Here is a 19812-nt window from a genome sequence, read left to right on the forward strand (position 1 = left end):
TAGTGGAATTTCCCTTTAATATGAATGTGCCATAACATGGAAATATGAATGATATTAATAGTCTTTCTGGTGAATAGTGTCAGTGTGGTTCTGATTTTAAGTACAACAGCGCCCTCTGGTGGAGATTAAACACTACAGCAACGTCACCCCGTCCACTCTGTACTTCAACACTGAAAATCAGACAACTGGTGCTTTTTTTTAACTTGTGCTTTATTCCAATAAGTTAATGCTGGTTTATAAATTGATACAATTATCCGAAAGCAATTCAGTCTGAATCTGTTCTTGATCACGTACACTAAAACGTGTACAGTAAATAATCCACAGTCACGAATTTCATGAAAGGTAGATGCTTTTTCTCAGCGTGTGTCTGAGGCTGATGTGATACGACGACCGCGGGTCTCTGTGGTTGTGATCATACACGGCTCGATTCACCTCCACGTGGACGTCCATCAGACTAATCCTCCTGAAAAACAGAGACATATGATGATCATGTCATCCTAAACAACAAACAATTACACAAAAAGTTCATAATTATCCATAATATCCATGATATGTAGTATAAAAGGTGATTTTTTCCTACTGATTACTGTTAAATCTGATTACTTTGTGTTTTTTATTGGTTTATTTATTATACTTAATATTTGCTTTATATTTATATTTAAAACAATTTTATTTTTTGCTGCTTTAAAAGTCCCGTTCAAACAATTTCTTGTTCTTTGATTAGGATTTTCTGTTTTGTTACATTTGAAAACTACTGTAAAGCAATTTGGGCTGCATGTTAAATGCATTACAGGCCATTATTACCATTATTGGCTATCATTCAAAACGCTCTGATACTGATACCAGTACCAAAAACCTTGGCATCGATTTCTGAATGTCACTTTTCTGACATCTTTTAATTAACAATACAAACTGAAAGTGGGCGTGGCTTAAACTACAACTGAGTGTCAGGTGCTGGAAGTGTTTTATTTTACTGACCTCAGTGGATTACAGACTATATAAGACCTCAGTGAATGACAGACTATATAAGACCTCAGTGGATTACAGACTATATAAGACATCAGTGGATTACAAACTATATAAGACCTCAGTCAATTACAGACTATATAAGACCTCAGTGGATTACAGACTATATAAGACCTCAGTCAATTACAGACTATATAAGACCTCAGTCAATTACAGACTATATAAGACCTCAGTCAATTACAGACTATATAAGACCTCAGTGGATTACAGACTATAATAAGACCTCAGTGGATTACAGACTATAGAAGAGCTCAGTGGATTACAGATTATATAAGACCTCAGTGGATTACAGACTATAATAAGAACTCAGTGGATTACAGACTATATAAGACCTCAGTCAATTACAGACTATATAAGACCTCAGTGGATTACAGACTATATAAAACCTCAGTCAATTACAGACTATATAAGACCTCAGTGGATTACAGACTATATAAGTCCTCAGTCAATTACAGACTATATAAGACCTCAGTCAATTACAGACTATATAAGACCTCAGTGGATTACAGACTATATAAGACCTCAGTGGATTACAGACTATAATAAGACCTCAGTGGATTACAGACTATAGAAGAGCTCAGTGGATTACAGACTATATAAGACCTCAGTGGATTACAGACTATAATAAGAACTCAGTGGATTACAGACTATATAAGACCTCAATGGATTACAGACTATATAAGACCTCAGTGGATTACAGACTATATAATACCTCAGTGGATTACCGATGATATAAGAGCTCAGTGGATTACAGACTATATAAGACCTCAGTGGATTATAGACTATATAAATCCTCAGTGGATTAAAGACTATATAAGACCTCAGTGGATTAAAGACTATATAGGACCTCAGTGGATTACAGACTATATAAGACCTCAGTGGATTAAAGACTATATAGGACCTCAGTGGATTACAGACTATATAAGACCTCAGTGGATTAAAGACTATATAAGACCTCAGTGGATTAAAGACTATATAGGACCTCAGTGGATTACAGACGATATAAGACCTCAGTGGATTATAGACTATATAAATCCTCAGTGGATTAAAGACTATATAAGACCTCAGTGGATTAAAGACTATATAGGACCTCAGTGGATTACAGACTATATAAATCCTCAGTGAATGACAGACTATATAAGACCTCAGTGGATTACAGACTATATAAAACCTCAGTGGATTACAGACTATATAAGACCTCAGTGAATGACAGACTGTATAAGACCTCAGTGGATTACAGACCTCAGTGGATTACAGACTATATAAATCCTCAGTGGATTACAGACTATATAAGACCTCAGTGGATTACAGACTATATAAGACCTCAGTGGATTACAGACTATATAAGACCTCAGTGGATTACAGACTATATAAGACCCCAGTCAATTACAGACTATATAAGACCTCAGTGAATGACAGACTATATAGGACCTCAGTGGATTACAGACTATATAAGACCTCAGTCAATTACAGACTATATAAGACCTCAGTGGATTACAGACGATATAAGACCTCAGTGGATTACAGACTATATAAGACCTCAGTGGATTACAGACTATATAAGACCTCAGTGGATTACAGACTATATAAAACCTCAGTGGATTACAGACTATATAAGACCTCAGTCAATTACAGACTATATAAGACCTCAGTTGATTACAGACTATATAAGACCTCAGTGAATGACAGACTGTATAAGACCTCAGTGGATTACAGACTATATAAAACCTCAGTCAATTACAGACTATATAAGACCTCAGTGGATTACAGACTATATAAGACCTCAGTGGATTACAGACTATATAAGACCTCAGTGGATTACAGACTATATAAGACCTCAGTGAATGACAGACTATATAGGACCTCAGTGGATTACAGACTATATAAGACCTCAGTGGATTACAGACTATATAAGACCTCAGTGAATGACAGACTATATAGGACCTCAGTGGATTACAGACTATATAAGACCTCAGTGGATTACAGACTATATAAGACCTCAGTCAATTACAGACTATATAGGACCTCAGTGGATTACAGACTATATAAGACCTCAGTGGATTACAGACTATATAAGACCTCAGTCAATTACAGACTATATAAAACCTCAGTGGATTACAGACTATATAAGACCTCAGTGAATGACAGACTATATAAGACCTCAGTCAATTACAGACTATATAAGACCTCAGTGGATTACAGACTATAATAAGACCTCAGTGGATTACAGACTATATAAGAAGCAGTGATGTTAATATCATGCATACAGAATGTTTTAGACGGCTCAGCCAATCAGCAGTCTCGATTTTGGAAGAAGCTTGCTCATTGGCTCATGGTCACTGATAAGACTGACTGCTTAGGCAGTGAAATTGGGTATTCAAATGCCATTGGCTGTTTTGATAACTCTGTGGTACTGAAGCAATTCAGTCAGCACTATAAAGGTGTTGAGGTTTATAAACAGACAGGTGGGCGATACGGCAAAATTATTCCATCACGACACTCCAAGATATTTTCGCGATACACGATACGCAACACGATATTTCTTTTTTCTAAGATTTAATTTGTGACAGACAAAATAGAACCTGAAGTGACACTTATAAAAATACTACAATAATAATAATAATAATAATAATAACCAATTTACAAATAGTTTTTTTTTCAACATTTGAATCAATATCTTAGTGAACTGCACTCAATCCAGTGAAACACACCAATTCATGCTCGCTTGCTTTGTAATGAAAAACGTAGTCAGTGTTCTTTAAGTACTGACGATTTCCAATATATGCTCAGAGGAGATTACTGTGACACAATTCATCACAATATGGATAAAATATCACCATACTGAAGAAAAGCAAAGTTTTTAAAATAACTTTATTATTATAACTTAATTTTTTACTATATTATTAATAATTAAATTTCAGTATTTCATCCCGCTCCCCCCATGACCCAGGATAAGCGGCTTAGACAATGTGTGTGTGTGTGTGTGTGTGTGTGTCTGTGTGTGTGTGTGTGTGTGTGTGTGTGTGTGTGTGTGTGTGTTATTTCATGCTTTAAAAGTATTAAATAAACAATTTCTTGCGCACACACACACAGGCGCGCACACACACAGGCGCGCGCACACCTTCTAAGCTGCTTCTCCTTACTGTAATGCAATGTATTATTATTGTTGTTATTATTATTATTATTATTATTATTGTTGTTGTTGTTGTTGTTGCTCATAGTAGCAGGATATCATCACTGGACTGGGCATTGTTCTGATTGTCCCAGTAACAGAATTTAAAGAAACAGTTCAGCCCAAAAAGCTAAAGTTAAGGCCAATAAGTGGAAGTGAACGGCCTGCATTCAGCACTGCACCAACAGAGTGATGTGTACTGGTGGAAGTCTCAGCCTCACGATGCTCCGCCTACAGTAAACGGTGTGTCTGATCTTTTGCGGTCTAGGCCGGTCGCAACTGTCGGGATTTTGTCAGCTGCATTCTGATTGGCTGTCGGCACGTCCCTGTGAAGGCGCTCCTGTGCCGAGGCTGTTTCCTGTCCGACTGGAAACTTCTGCAGACAGCGTCTGATAACAGAGCCTTTCAGGGTAAGGAGGTAAGGAGGAGGGGTTTCAGGCATACTCACCCCCCCCCCCAGTCATTTTCAGTCATTCTATAAGTTCTGGACCGAGAACCTAAACATCCTGTCATTTTTGGGGTCAGTTTGACCCCATTCAATGTTTAACGTCCATATATAAACGATTGCCAACACATATTTGCTTCATATTTAATGATTTTTCCTGATTTAACTGGGACAGCAGGGTAAACAAAAAATGTATATGTTGATATGTTTTTAATGTCCTGTAAACATTTTGTGCACATTGATGTTCTTTGGGGTCAGTCTGGCTGTTTGGCTTATAAAACATAAGAAATATCAACATTTTACTCACGTTTGTTTTGGTTGTTTTGGTTGATATTAAGTCAGTAACATGCAATTTTAACAGTTCACACCACGCCAGGGAGAGGAAAACTGCTGGGGTCAAACGGACCCCAAGTATAAAGGACATTAGTAAACTTGAACAGGGTTAAATATAAACACAATTTCTATTTATTTGCCGAGTTTAACATATTTGAAAATTACATAAAATATAAAATGGGCCATAATGTTTATACAGACTACATTTTATGTTCTAATATTATTTTTTTCTGTATTTTTAATTTAATTTTAATTATTTATGCCCCAAAACATTTGTACATGGCTGAAGGTCCTGAAAAAAGTTTGTGAAGTTGGTGAAAGTTATTTAAAAGATTTTTTAAAAGCGTTTTCTACTTTTTAAGCGAGGTATCCTCACATTTACCAACACACACTGACGTGTTTCCTATGGCTGAGCGCTTTATGTGGCCATGTTAAGGGATGACACACACCAAACTCTCTGACAATAGGCAGATGTTTGGCTCGTGAGACCAAGTTAGCGTGTGTGGTCTGGACACTCCTTTTCCTCTTCGTATGGATTTATTCCTTCTGAGACTCAAGGTTTTCTTATGAATGTGCTGTAGATGTTAGCCGTACCTTCTCTGTCCTTCCTGAAAGGCGTCTCTCAGTGACTGTAAGTAGGTCGAACGGTGGTTGACCATTTCCAGCTGTTGCTCGTCTGTCCAGCAATGGCTCCAAAACACATCTGCATCTGCTGGAACCACCTCTGGCCTGTAGGGGACAGGCTTGGGGCCGTCTGTCTCCAGCTCTCCAGCTCCATAAGCCCAAAAGTCAGCACAGCCTCCATACCACTGAGGCGCTGAGACTTCATAGCCCTGGATGAAGAAGAGTTTGGGTTTTCCTGCCAGACCAGGACAAAAGTTTGGGGTGAAAAGTTGCCGGACGTGGTCCATACTCAATCCTGGACCGCGACTGTCAGTCCCAAGTAAATCAGACGAACAGCTTCGGCTGATGATACAGCAGACGAAAGCATCTGCCGCATAGTGCTCCCTCTGTTTGGAGATGTTCTTCAGAGCAGACAGCATGTCCTGGGCGCTCAGTAGACTGTGCAGACTAACGTGAAAGTGAAGTCCTTCAAACACCTGCGCCAGAAAAGCTGTAGACAGAAAAGCCAGGCTTTTAGAGGTGTGTCATGAGGGCAAATGAAATCATTATTTAATAACATGCTTTACTAAATACAAACGACTATTTTTACATGATTTTATCTACATTACAAATATAATTTTATTTCATTTTACTTCAGTAAAAAACAGAAAGATCCTTCATTATTTTTCTTGTTTTACTTGAGCATCTACAAAACAGCATCATTCTCTATCAAATACCAGCTTTCTCCACCAAACACCCCCATTCTCCACCAAACACCATTATTATACACCAACCACCATTATTCTCTACCAAACACCATCATTTACCACCAAACACCCCTATTCTCTACCAAACACCATCATTCACCACCAAACACCATTATTCTCTACCAAACACCATCATTTACCACCAAACACCCCTATTCTCTACCAAACCCCATTATTCTCCACCAGACACAGTTTAAACACCATTATTCTCCAACCCAACACCAACATTCTCCAACCCAACACTCTCCAACCCAACACCAACATTCTCCAACCCAACACCAACATTCTCCATTCCAACACCAACATTCTCCAACCCAACACCAACATTACCCAACCCAACACTCTCCAACCCAACACCAACATTCTCCAACCCAACACCAACATTCTCCAACCCAACACCAACATTGCCCAACCCAACAGTCTCCAACCCAACACCAACATTCTCCAACCCAACACCAACATTCTCCAACACAACACCAACATTGCCCAACCCAACACACTCCAACCCAACACCAACCTTCTCCAACCCAACATTCTCCAACCCAACACCAACATTCTCCAACACAACACCAACATTGCCCAACCAAACACACTCCAACCCAACACCGACATTCTCCAACCCAACACCAACATTCTCCAACACAACACCAACATTGCCCAACCAAACACACTCCAACCCAACACCGACATTCTCCAACCCAACACCAACATTCTCCAACCCAAAACCAATGCCAAACACCATCATCTAAAGCTGACTGCCAGTACTACTGTTTGTACTATTGTTTGTTAGAGAACGTTTGGATTAATATTCCATAAATGAACCAAAAAGCCAAATGAACCAGTGAGAAAAGGAGAGAAAATTCTAGAGACTTACAATAAACACACTAATGCACTCTTATTACCTCAGGCTGAGTTACCTTGAAAAACCTGTGCGGTAATTTACCTTAATACAACTCTTACAACACACGGCACACTGTACACAGTGTTTGGGTCTGTTTCTTTGAGAATTATGGGTAAACATTGACATTTCTGAAGACCTTCTGTCTCTCACCTCCTTCAGTTCCCACACAGTCTATGATCACACACACTCCCCTGGGGTCACTCTGCATCCTGTACACATCTTCACGTCTCTGCAGATTAAAGAGGGGTAAAGCAGCGTGAGAAGAGGAGCACTGAGGTGAAGCAGCCAGTATCCACAGCTGATATAAGAGCCACAACACTTCAGCACTGAACACACGTGTCCAGATCAAACTCAAACGCTATTTAGAGTCTTCAGCTCCAGTCGCTATTCTAGAAAAGAGGCTCAAATCAGTGTTTACCTCCCAGTGTCTGCTGTTTGGGGGTCTCTGTAGAGCTGCAGGTCTCTCTGGAAGCAAAACAGAGTTTTGAATATTAGTCCACCTCCTCGTTTCTCCGCTCTCTGTCCATCTTATCAGCACCACTTACTGTATAGCTGCACTCTGTAGTTCTACAGTTACAGACTGTAGTCCATCTGTTTCTCTGATACTCTGTTACCCTGTTCTTCAGTGGTCAGGACCCCCAAGGACCCTCACAGAGCAGGTACTATTTGGGTGGTGGATCATTCTCAGCACTGCAGTAACACTGATGTGGTGGTGTGTTAGTGTGTGCTGCATCGGTTTGAGTGGATCAGACACAGCAGAGCTGCTGGAGATCTTAAACACCTCAGTGTCGCTGCTGGACTGAGAACAGTCCACCCACCAAAAGTATCCAGCCAGCAGCGTCCTGTGACCACTGATGAAGGACTAGAGGATGACCAACACAAACTGTGCAGCAGCAGATGAGCTGTCGTCTCTGACTTCACATCTACAAGGTGGGCCGACAAGGTAGGAGTGTCTGATAGAGTGGACAGTGAGTGGACACAGTGTTTTAAAAAAATCCAGCAGCACTGCTGTGTCTGATCCACTTGCACCAGCACAACACACACTAACACACCACCATTTTGTCATTGTCACTGCTGAGAATGATCCACCACCCAAATACTACCTGCTCTGTGGTGGTCCTGTGGAGATCTTGACCACTGAAGACATTATTCCAAAGGCACTGTGTAAAGTGTTGTGTTGTTTGGTAAATAAGCCTCTCTGTATTCACTGTTACTGTATTTATTGTTGAGTTAAATCAGAGTAGCAGTTTACACAGCCAGGCTCCGCCCCTGTTCTGACGTAGTAGGGTGTCCAAACTTTTGCACATGCTACAATGAATGCCTTTCCTACTTTTTAAAATAATCAACTATAACTGAACACTAACGTTTCCTTCTGTCCACTAAACAACAAAACGTGTACCCATGTGCCCTGATTACACTCTCACCAGTCAGGGTTTCATATTTTTCATTATTTTTCCGTGATTAATGGGCACTCTGGGAAAATTATGGTAAATTTCAGCGGCCACAACGATGCCCACGCACCTCCTATAGTGAGGCAACAATAGTCCCGAAAGTGCGATTTTCTGTTGTAAAGTTGAGGGAAACCCCTTGTTATGGTGAATCTTCAAAACAGGAATAACTTAAAAGAAAACCATAAGAACTTTGGGGCGGACACACGAGCGCAGCTGCTTCACAAGCCTGTTTTTATTGCCGCGAGCTGGTTAATTCAACAGGAAACCAGAGCTATCAATACGGCCATTGTATTTATTAACCTCTAAACCAGCGCAGGTGTATATCTCTGTTTGGGGATTCCCAAAGGTTGCTTGCACCGTGCATGCTGGGTATTACAGTGACAGAACAGTGATAAACGAAAAGAAACAAAAAAATATAAAATAAAATCATGAATTCTGTCAAACTGATGAGGCTTAATGATGTGGCTGTGCAACAGAACACTGTAACATGTTAACTGCTAATTTTAGGCCCTTTTAATGGCCTAGCAAGCTGTTTTTAACCAGGTTATAGAAATATTAGTACAATAAAATGTGGCAATTCAAACTAAATATGATCATCAATCCAAAGGAGTTGGGTTAGGAGTCTTATTGGTAAAGTGTAGGGTGGGGACTGAACCCCAGGCTACAGCGTAGAAGGTAGAGGTGTTAACCACTACACTATACAACCACCTTTTAAAGAGTTTTGCCCCTTTTGTGTTCAATACACATTACAAAACATAACCACTTTATCATGACTGCATCCCCTTAACACATGTTGGTTCTTGTATTAGACAATGTTCTGTAATGTGTGTGTTTATTCTACTCACCACAGGGCCTGGAAAGAACCTGACTCGTCCTGTGGGATGTGGGTGGAATTCCGGTTAAGGCATTTGGCTGCAAGTGGACAGGAAAGATCATTCATCATTAATCGTTCTGTAACTCTAACGCTGCATTCTCTAAAACCACCATCCAACACCGAGAACTGGATTTACTCACCGAAGCTGCTGTGCACGGCCGCCGGCCGTCTATGGCCTTCACTGGTGTGGGTCTTTGTTCCGGTCTCTCAGCTGTAACACAGTCACATGATTGCATTTTTCATACTCGTCCAGACATTTTACAAACTAGACGTACTTGCCTCAACATGCATTTCATACTGGCAGCGTGACAGAACTACACAAGAACCTTCGTGAACAAACGAGCAGATAAACAAAGGTTTGGGCAACATGGCCCAATCAATCAGTTCCTCCAGGTGAAAAGTTGGTATTTGTTCCTTTTCATAACCGAATGTTTTAAAACAGAACAGTAGAATAAAAGCCTGGAGGCGAGGCGAGGCGAGGCGGGGTGTTATGGGATTATGGTTCAGTTATGTTCCCTGACTAAAGGCACTGAGATGGACCCTTGAGGGTCCCACCCCAGTGGCAAGAGGGGCACTGTCCCAGTAACAGTTTAGGACCTTATTAGTATCTTTTTTACCTTTAATTCTTAAAGCCTGAGTAGACTGACAAATCAATGTGATGAGCCAGTGCAAGATATTGTTAGTGGGATTGTGGGAGCGGCAGTGGGATTGTTGGGGCAGCAGTGGGATTACAGGAATGTTAGTGGGATTATGGGAGCAGCAATGGGATTGTGGGAGCGGCAGTGGGATTGTGGGGGCAGTAGTGGGATTTTGGGAGCAGCAGATGGATTGTGGGAGAAACAGTGGGATTGTGGGAGCAGCAGTGGGATTATAGGAGGGCTAGTGGGATTATGGGAGCAGCAATAGGATTGTGGGAGCTGCGGTGGGATCGCTGGTGTGGCAGTGGGATTGTGGGGGCAGTAGTGGGGTTCTGGGAGCAGCATATGGATTGTAGGAGGAGCAGTGGGATTGTAGGGGCAGCAGTGGGATTATAGGAGTGTTCGTGGGATTATGGGAGCAACGATGAGATTGTGAGAGCTGCAGTAGGATTGGCGAAGCGGCAGTGGGATGGTGGGGGCTGTAGTGAGATTGTGGGGGCAGTAGTGGGATTGTGGGAGCAGCAGATGGATTGTGGAAGGAGCAGTGGGATTGTGGGAGCAGCAGTGAGATTATAGGAGTTTTAGTGGGATTATGGGAGTAGCAGATGGATTGTGGAAGGAGCAGTGGGATTGTGGGGGGCAGTAGTGGGATTGTGGGAGCAGCAGATGGATTGTGGAAGGAGCAGTGGCATTGTGGGAGCAGCAGTGGGATTACAGGAGTGTTAGTGGGATTATGGGAGCAGCGATGAGATTGTAAGAGCTGCGGTAGGATTGTCGAAGCGGCAGTGGGATTGTGGGAGCTGCAGATGGATTGTGGAAGGAGCAGTGGAATTGTGGGAGCAGCAGTAGGATTATAGGAGTGTTAGTGGGATTATGGGAGCAGCAGATGGATTGTGGAAGGAGCAATGGGATTGTGGGGGCAGTAGTGGGATTGTGGGAGCAGCAGTGGGATTATAGAAGTGTTAGTGGGATTATGGGAGCAGCAGATGGATTGTGGGGGCAGTAGTGGGATTGTGGGAGCAGCAGTGGGATTACAGGAGTGTTAGTAGGATTATGGGAGCAGCAATGGGATTGTGGGAGCAGCAGTGGGATTGTGGGAGCAGCAGATGGATTGTGGAAGGAGGAGTGGGATTGTAGGAGCAGCAGGGGATTGTGGGAGTGGATATGAACTGAAGCAGGTGGTGAGATGCAAAATGATGTGACTTTGTTTAAATGAGTGGTTTTTTCATGAAACATACTAACAGAAAAATTACATGAAGGAAACTGCAGATCAGTAACAGCAAGGATTTTCCCACGTCTTATCAAACGGATTCTATAGAAAAAAACACTTCCGCACAACTTTTCACATGAAAAGCAGCCGGTGAAAAAGTTAGGGTACATTTCAGATTTCCAATCTGGTAAATTCAGCAAATACATAGAAAAAAAGAGAGAAATACTTTTCTGTAGAAGAGAGTTATTTCCACCGAGTCATTTACACTGGAAAGCTGGGAATTCACTACTACAGTAAAGGAAGCGGAAGTGAATCCTGATGACGAAACAGCCATTCATTTGTGTGACGCAGAGAAAAAGGGAAATGAAACGAGTGAAGGGACAGGAATCAACAGAGCCAGCCCAACACCTCTGACCTAATCTCTGACACACTTCACTAAACTGCAGTCACATGAAACACGTTCCCTCACAACCGAAACCAATGACTTTCATGCAAATTTCCCAGTGTTGCTACTTTTATCTTCCAGATGTTCAGAGAAAGAAACTTAATGTGAGACTTTATAAATATTCCAAAGAAAGTTGTCACGGGAACCAACTTCCAGTAAAACATTCCAAAATTAAGAGGAGTCAAATGCACACTTCCAGGTTATAATTATGAGGATTTATTTCCCGCATTTAACAAAAACTAAAGGCAACAGGACGAGTTCACAAGTGACCATTTGATCTTGAGAACGTGACGAGAAGGTCTGGGCATGTTGGTGTGAACACAAGCTTATTAGGGTGGAACAAACAGTAAGGATTACTAAAGCAGTCCAAGCAGAGCTCAGAGAAAAGGCAGAGGCATTTTATAGGGAGTGCTACTGAGAGCTGATTGGTTAGCGTTAATGTTACTGAGTGCTGATTGGTTAGCGTTACTGCTACTGAGAGCTGATTGGTTAGTGTTACTGCTACTGAGAGCTGATTGGTTAGTGTTACTGCTACTGAGAGCTGATTGGTTAGTGTTACTGCTACTGAGAGCTGATTGGTTAGTGTTACTGCTACTGAGAGCTGATTGGTTAGTGTTACTGCTACTGAGAGCTGATTGGTTAGAGTTACTGATACTGAGAGCTGATTGGTTAGAGTTACTGCTACTGAGAGCTGATTGGTTAGCGTTACTGCTACTGAGAGCTGATTGGTTAGCGTTACTGCTACTGAGAGCTGATTGGTTAGAGTTACTGCTACTGAGAGCTGATTGGTTAGTGTTACTGCTACTGAGAGCTGATTGGTTAGAGTTACTGCTACTGAGAGCTGATTGGTTAGTGTTACTGCTACTGAGAGCTGATTGGTTAGCGTTACTGCTACTGAGAGCTGATTGGTTAGCGTTACTGCTACTGAGAGCTGATTGGTTAGCGTCACTGCTACTGAGAGCTGATTGGTTAGCGTTACTGCTACTGAGAGCTGATTGGTTAGAGTTACTGCTACTGAGAGCTGATTGGTTAGAGTTACTGCTATTGAGAGCTGATTGGTTAGTGTTACTGCTACTGAGAGCTGATTGGTTAGAGTTACTGCTACTGAGAGCTGATTGGTTAGAGTTACTGCTACTGAGTGCCCAGTGGCATGTCTGCAGCTGAGTGCTGATTGGTTGGCATTAGCTGATTGCTTAGCATCCCGCCTCAGAGGAAGCACATGCTAACCTTCACCCTCCCAGCTCAGCAGCATCATGTGATAGCAGGAGGAGCAGCTAGTGGGTGGAATCAGATATTGCATTAAACAATCCTTTCCTTTCTGACAAACAGTAAAATGTATTTGCCACAAGGCCTCATGTGGCCTACAAGCAAAACCATGTCATTATTGCCATTATAAACTGATTATTTAATCATTCCCACCTCGGCTCTGGTATTGACTGAGCTTCTTGGCGAGGTCCACTCTGTGGATGTCTCTCAGATACTGCTCCATCACATCCATCCTGCTGCTGGAGATCTGATCCAGCCTCTCCAGCTCAACCACAACGTCCAGGAAACACTGTATAGACGACAAAATTGATGACAAACATGCCAACTCCACACAGAAAGAATTCTGGTTACCCGGCCGGGGAGTCGAACCCAGACCCTTCTTGCTATGCGTTCACGTATATATCTTTTACATGCAACTGAGCTTGAAGTTAAGTGTGATAGATTCTAACAGATAAACCCTAAGCCTACACCTACTCCTAAACCTAACCCTAACCATAATGTTATTGATAATCAGCTATCAATCAGAAAGTTTCTTACTAATGTAAGTATCTGTGGATCATCTTTAGGGGTCTGTCAAAAGTTTGCCCACTGTTTTTTCACATTGTGGTGATGGTGGTCTGACATTTAGAACAGTTTCCTGGAAGGTACTGCTGTTTATACAGGTCAGTACAACACCGCCCAAAAGGGGAATTTACTGGTATTTTCATAACAGGTCACCACCTATATTCATCATACTTTCCATTACAAACCTAACTGCAGTATTTATATTTAGGTACGACTTTTACAACACCCGGTTATATTTTACTACATGACCCCACATCCGTATTCGCTCTGAGATACCTGACGGGCTGAATACGGGTGCAGGTGTGAGATTCCCATGAACATCAGCACCAGATACAGTTCAAATGTTGCTTGTTTTCACCTCAAACTTCTCCACTTTCTCTTTCGGTAAGATTCCCCTCAGCAGAAACACCAAAGACTCCAAATCCCTTGAGCCCACATCCTCACTCAGCTCTGCCATCAGCACCCTTAGAGCAAAGACACAGAGCAGACAAGGTGGTCCTCATATCAAACACCAGGAGACACTGAGAGTCACAGGTGACTCCTCAACAATCAAAGGACGTTCAAAAGTTTGGAGTCACTTGCCATATAAACAACATTTGCCTTTTAATACACGTTCTTGTATTTTATTTTGTCCTTTTGAAGTCCTTTTATAATGCTTGTGTGCTTTTATGTACCAAACATATCATAATTAATTTTTTGCATAACCATTTTCCAACTTCTCTTTCTGCCTTAATATTAAACAGGTAATTTTTTCATTACCGCTTCTTTGGCACTGATGTATATGCAAATGAGCTTGGCCTTTTTCATGCCAAAGCAGTCCGAGCTAAAACACTGCTTATAACATGAGTAGGTGGAGTTAAACTGTAGGCACATATATGCAAATGTGATTCTTGTGATATCACAAACGCAGTGGATTAAAAAAAGGCTGCTTAGTAGCGTAGTTTCCATATATGGACCAAATGAACTGGGAAATGAGTGGGATGTTTTGAAAATATATCAATGTTTATATACTTGTACTATATACTAACAAAACCTTGTATCTCCAAAACGGAAACTTTACAGGGGAAGGAAAAAACCTACTTTACTTTTGATGGAAGTCAATGGAACCAGAATTTTTTCAGAGTCATTTTGGGTCGTTCCCTTTAATCCATTCATCATGAAATTTACAAAAAAATGTAAAGGGCAACTGGTATTTTCAAATTACATCAAAAACTGAAAAACGTCAAAAATGGAGATGCGAGGTTAAAACTTTTATTTTAAAAAATGTGAGGAAAAATTAGTTTGGGCCTTTTCATCTAGTGGAATTATCTTATTCTATAAGCAGAAATCATACAAAATTATGATAAATAGTCTGTTAATATTCTTACAACAATCTCAAAACGAGAAATATGAGAAGTATGAGAAGTATGAGATATATCTCCTCGAGACCATGGAAGACAAGAATTAGATCTTTTAAATGATGTGATATCATAAATCATGCTCAAACATGAATTAACACCCTATAAAAACAGGCCAGGTTCGATTTCAGGTCGATGTTCATGCAGTGATGCTCACCTGTAATCTGACAGACTGCGGCCGTTTTTCAGAAGCCCCTCGGCCTCGGCCTTAGAGGTGCCCAGGACGCATTTCAGTAAATCATAGCGCCTCATCCTCAGCATCAGCTCCACTAGAAACAGGTAATCCGTCTCCACCTGGCCCATCAGAGACTGCAGCATTTCTCTGACGTTTGCAGCGCATCGGTCAGCGTCCAGAGCTCCGCACAGGTAGGACAGGCGCTTACACTCCTCCGGACTCAACTCCTCCACGATGCGGTTGATGATATGTGAGGGCTGTGTGGACACTGACATACTTTGGAGAACTTCTTAGTTTTCTAAAAGACAGAAAAAACACAGGGTTAGGAGTGTTTATGGGAATTTCTGACCGTTCTTCCAGAAGCACATTTGTTAGGTCAGACGCTGATGTTGGATGAGAAGGTCTGGCTCACAGTCTCCACTCTAATTCATCCCAAAGGTGTTTCTGTCAGGTTGAGGTCAGGACTCTGTGCAGGCCAGTCAAGTTCTTCCACACCAAACTGGCTCATCCGTGTCTTTATGGACCTGCTTTGTGCACTGGTGTGCAGTCATGTTGGAACAGGAAGGGGCCGTCCCCCAAACTGTTCCCACAAAGTTGGGAGCATGAAATTGTCCAAAATCTCTTGGTGCTGAAGCTTTAAGAGTTCCTTTCACTGGAACTAAGGGGCCGAGCCCAACTCCTGAAAAACAACCCCACACCATGATCCCCCCTCCACCAAACTTTACACTCGGCACAATGCAGTCAGACAAGTACCGTCTCCTGGCAACCGCCAAACCCAGACTCGTCCATCAGATTGCCATATGGAGAAGCGTGATTGGTCACTCCAGAGAACTCGTCTCCACTGCTCTAGAGTCCAGTGGCGGCGCTTTACTCCACTGCATTCCACGCTTTGCGTTGCGCTTGGTGATGTAAGGCTTTGATGCGGCTGCTCGGCCATGGAAACCCATTCCATGAAGCTCTCTACGCTGTTCTTGAGCTGATCTGAAGGCCACATGAAGTTTGGAGGTCTGTAGTGATTGACTCTGCAGAAAGTCGGTGACCTCTGCGCACTATGCCCCTCAGCATCCACTGACCGCTCTGTCATTTTACGTGGCCGACCACTTCGTGGCTGAGCTGCTGTCGTTCCCAATCGCTTCCACTTTGTTATAATCCCACTGACAGTGGACTGTGGAATATTTAGTAGTGAGGAAATTTCACGACTGGACTTGCTGCACAGGTGGCGTCCGATCACGGCACCACGCTGGAATTCACTGAGCTCCTGAGAGCGACCCATTCTTTCACTAATGTCTAATGGCTTGAACAGAGTGAAGGCAGAGTGAAAATGGGTTATTTTATATGTTCTTCACAGAAAATGAACAAAGACCAAGAATCCGAGGTTGAAATAATAATAAATCGCTTCGTTTTTTTTATTTTGAGTTTAAACACTGAAAACGGGTCCCACAGACCTGAAGACCACACAAGGGTTAAAGCACCTGTGTTATTCACGGAATGTCTCTGTTTACATTCCAGCATGATGCGATAACGACCTTCTCCGGTTACATTCTTTACAGAAAATGTGGAAAGCCCCTTTTTCTGTTTTCATTCAGTCAAACAGTGAAACTTTTAAACTTTCACAGCCAAGCAGAACTCATTTAAGGAACAGTCATTACAAACCTATTTGATGTACAGTATCATTTCACTTTGCAGCTCTAAACAGTTAACTCAGATTGATTTGATCAACACTTCCATCTCACGCCTTTTGCTTTTATTTCACTGCTTCACTGTAAAGCACTTGGAATTGCTACAATGTGTGCAAAGTGCTCTATATATAAAGTTATTACTGTTATTTTGATATCAAAGCCTATCAGTAAAGATACGAGTATGTAAAGTGCTGAGTGATGTTTGTTAAATAACGCTGTCGACATGGATTATTAAGAGTTCGATGAGCATCTGGTCACATTTTAGAAGCCATTCATGCAGAAATCTACATGATTCCAAAGGGTTCACAAACTTTTTCACACAAGTATAGGAGAAGATCAACATGTCTGGCGAAGTCGGTAACAATGCATCAGAACATCAGACATTCAATGCAGGGCTACACTGAACATTTCTCCATATTTCTCATCATTTCTCCTTCAAGGTCAGGGGCCCTTCTCAAGCCCGTTATGCTGATCATCAGAATCAGAACCTCAGTCGCTTTATTTCACCACGTTACACGTACAAGGAGTTTGTCTTAGTGAGTCAAACACGTGTGACATGTAACATAATAAATAGAAAAAATGAATAGATATAATAAATAATATAATAAATAGAAAAAATAAATAGATATAATAAATAATATAATAAATAAACAACAATATTAAAGAACAGTCCATGTGAAAGGAGCTCAGGAAATGTACAGGGCGGGTCAAAAGTCACAGGACAGGTTTTATTTTATTTTTTATTTTAATATCGACTTTTATCTCTGGGGTCATCTCAAACAAACTGTGAGAAAATCCGCAACAAACACCACCTTCAGCACCGCACTGTGGAGGCTTGTGACAGCGTTTCTCCAGAGATTCTCATGCGGCTTCGTAACGAGTGGATCCCGTGCCTTCAGCTCCGTGTTCAGCACCAGGGACAGCACACTGAACACGTCACATAGCTGCATCACAGGCAACGTTCCCCGTTGCTGTTGCAACTTTCTTTGTTGACCACTTTTGATGTTGCAAATCTGCCTGCGGCTCGTTTTCCAAGACAATTCTGGTCTTTGATCTGCTACACGGCCGCCTTCCCATTGGAAAAACGCGTTTGATCCAATATGACGGCTTTCAGGATGGTGGCCATGTTCCGGACATAGCCTAAAAGACAGGCCCCCTCACCCGTTACTTGCTGGGGTCTTCAGATCTGTCATTTTCCCTCTCGCTTCCGAAATAAAACGGTGTCGTGTGACTTTCGACTCACCCTGTATATATGAGATGTGTGTCTATCTGTACATATGCAGATATGAACGTCTGTAGGTATGCAAGTCAAGTAGACATGTACTATGAAAATATACTACATGAACTATTATATACAAACTGAATATTATAGTCTGTATATAATCATCAATAAACTACGTAATATCAGCATCAATAGTTGCTAATGGTTAAAATGTGGGACCTGGATTGGCTTAATAATACCACACTACACACACACACACACACACACACACACATATATATATATATATATATAGATAGATAGATAGATAGATAGATAGATAGATATCACTCAAAAAATTGTTCAAGGGTTCTTCAGTAAAGACAAAAGGCTCTATATAGAACCATGAAGAGGTGCTTTAGATTTGATGTTGCATGTGTTTTATATAGTGCAATATAGAACCACCTACAGCACATTCTCCACCAATACGAAGAACCTTTTAATCATAGAAAGGCTTCTTTGAGCGTTCATGGTTCTAAAGAACTCTGAAAGAGTTATATATTATATATATATTATCATTTTTTTCTGTTTCTGTATTCGTTCATTTGCTGAATATACTGAAACGAAACCAACCGAACATGGAAATTTCCTTTCGGGGAAAAATTGTGCACTGTTTCTCTTCCCCAACAGAGGTGGCCCCACATTTCACACCCCGTGACTCACTAGTGCTTTACCATCACTACACCCCAACATGCTGATTAGATCATTCTGACCGTGACCACCATATAAGGCAGACCTTAATCATACTGAACTATACTATACTATACTTCATCAGCAGAGGGTCATATGGCAACAACACACTATCCCAACACAAATGTCCACAGTACACACTGTCAAAAAATAAAAAAAATAAATATCGCTGCTGTCAGATCAAAACCTCGCATCTCCGTTTGTGTTTCTGACATCATTTGAAAGTACCAGTGGCCCTGTATATTGTATGTACATTTCATGATGAATGGACCAAAAGAAATGGCCCAAAATGACTTGAACAGACGTCTGGTTCCACTGACTTACATTAAAAGTAAGGTAGGTTTTTTCCCTCTCCTGTAAAGTTGGCATTTTGGAGACACAAGGTTTTGATCCGATAACAGCGACGTATATGCAGTGTTTTAAACACAGTGCTGCACAAAATGCAGTCAAACAGGACTCATTATTCTCCATCTGTAATGAAACATGCAGCTGGTCGGGTGCTGATATCTGCAGTGAGCTCAGAGAAGCATATGACATAATTTATTTTAATAACGGTAAATAACCCCACACTGCCCAGCCCTAACCTTACACTGGGTGGTCTATTATTACAATAATACACTATACTATAATATAATATCACAGTAAATTATTAAAGAAAGTCCCCGTTTAGAAATAAACAGTGTGCCTTACCTTCAGTCTGTGGGCTGGGAGGGAATGACTGACTGACTGACTGAACTAAAGAGGAACCGACCAATGTAACGGACAACCCATGAAGCTACCCATGGAACCTCCTTTTCTTAAGGCTTTGCATATTACGCACATCATGGTTTTGGTTTCACTTTGGGTTTTCCTGTACGGAACATAGAACACACAGGACGTCCGGCATGACCATAACTGGCTATGAGGGTGGGGTCT

The 19812-nt window shown here is 41.5% G+C and overlaps 1 protein-coding gene across 1 annotated transcript; it reads right to left on the reverse strand.

Moving 5' to 3' along the window:
* Positions 1-198: 198 nt before the first annotated feature.
* LOC108442707 (CASP8 and FADD-like apoptosis regulator) lies at positions 199-19812 on the reverse strand. The gene is made up of 10 exons (XM_017722879.2): positions 19588-19812; positions 15250-15565; positions 14054-14159; positions 13285-13420; positions 9713-9783; positions 9544-9610; positions 7666-7712; positions 7398-7476; positions 5571-6090; positions 199-463 (listed from the first exon to the last, which is right to left on the reverse strand). The coding sequence occupies exons 2-10, from the start codon at positions 15540-15542 to the stop codon at positions 334-336; spliced, it is 1449 nt and encodes a 482-aa protein (XP_017578368.1). The 5' UTR covers positions 15543-15565; positions 19588-19812; the 3' UTR covers positions 199-333.

Source organism: Pygocentrus nattereri, chromosome 6 (assembly GCF_015220715.1).
Source record: "Pygocentrus nattereri isolate fPygNat1 chromosome 6, fPygNat1.pri, whole genome shotgun sequence".
In the NCBI taxonomy this organism is placed as follows: Eukaryota; Metazoa; Chordata; class Actinopteri; order Characiformes; family Serrasalmidae; genus Pygocentrus; species Pygocentrus nattereri.

What these genes read in the sequence shown, in the direction of transcription:
- LOC108442707 (XM_017722879.2), bottom strand. Translation starts at nt 15,542, where the DNA reads ATGTCAGTGTCCACACAGCCCTCACATATCATCAACCGCATCGTGGAG. An exon ending in CAGTCAATACCAGAGCCGAG is followed by an intron (nt 9,784 to 13,284) that starts GTGGGAATGATT and finishes ACTGTGTTACAG; the next exon opens with CTGAGAGACCGGAACAAAGA. An exon ending in TTTCAGGAAGGACAGAGAAG is followed by an intron (nt 464 to 5,570) that starts GTACGGCTAACA and finishes TCTGTTTTTCAG; the next exon opens with GAGGATTAGTCTGATGGACG.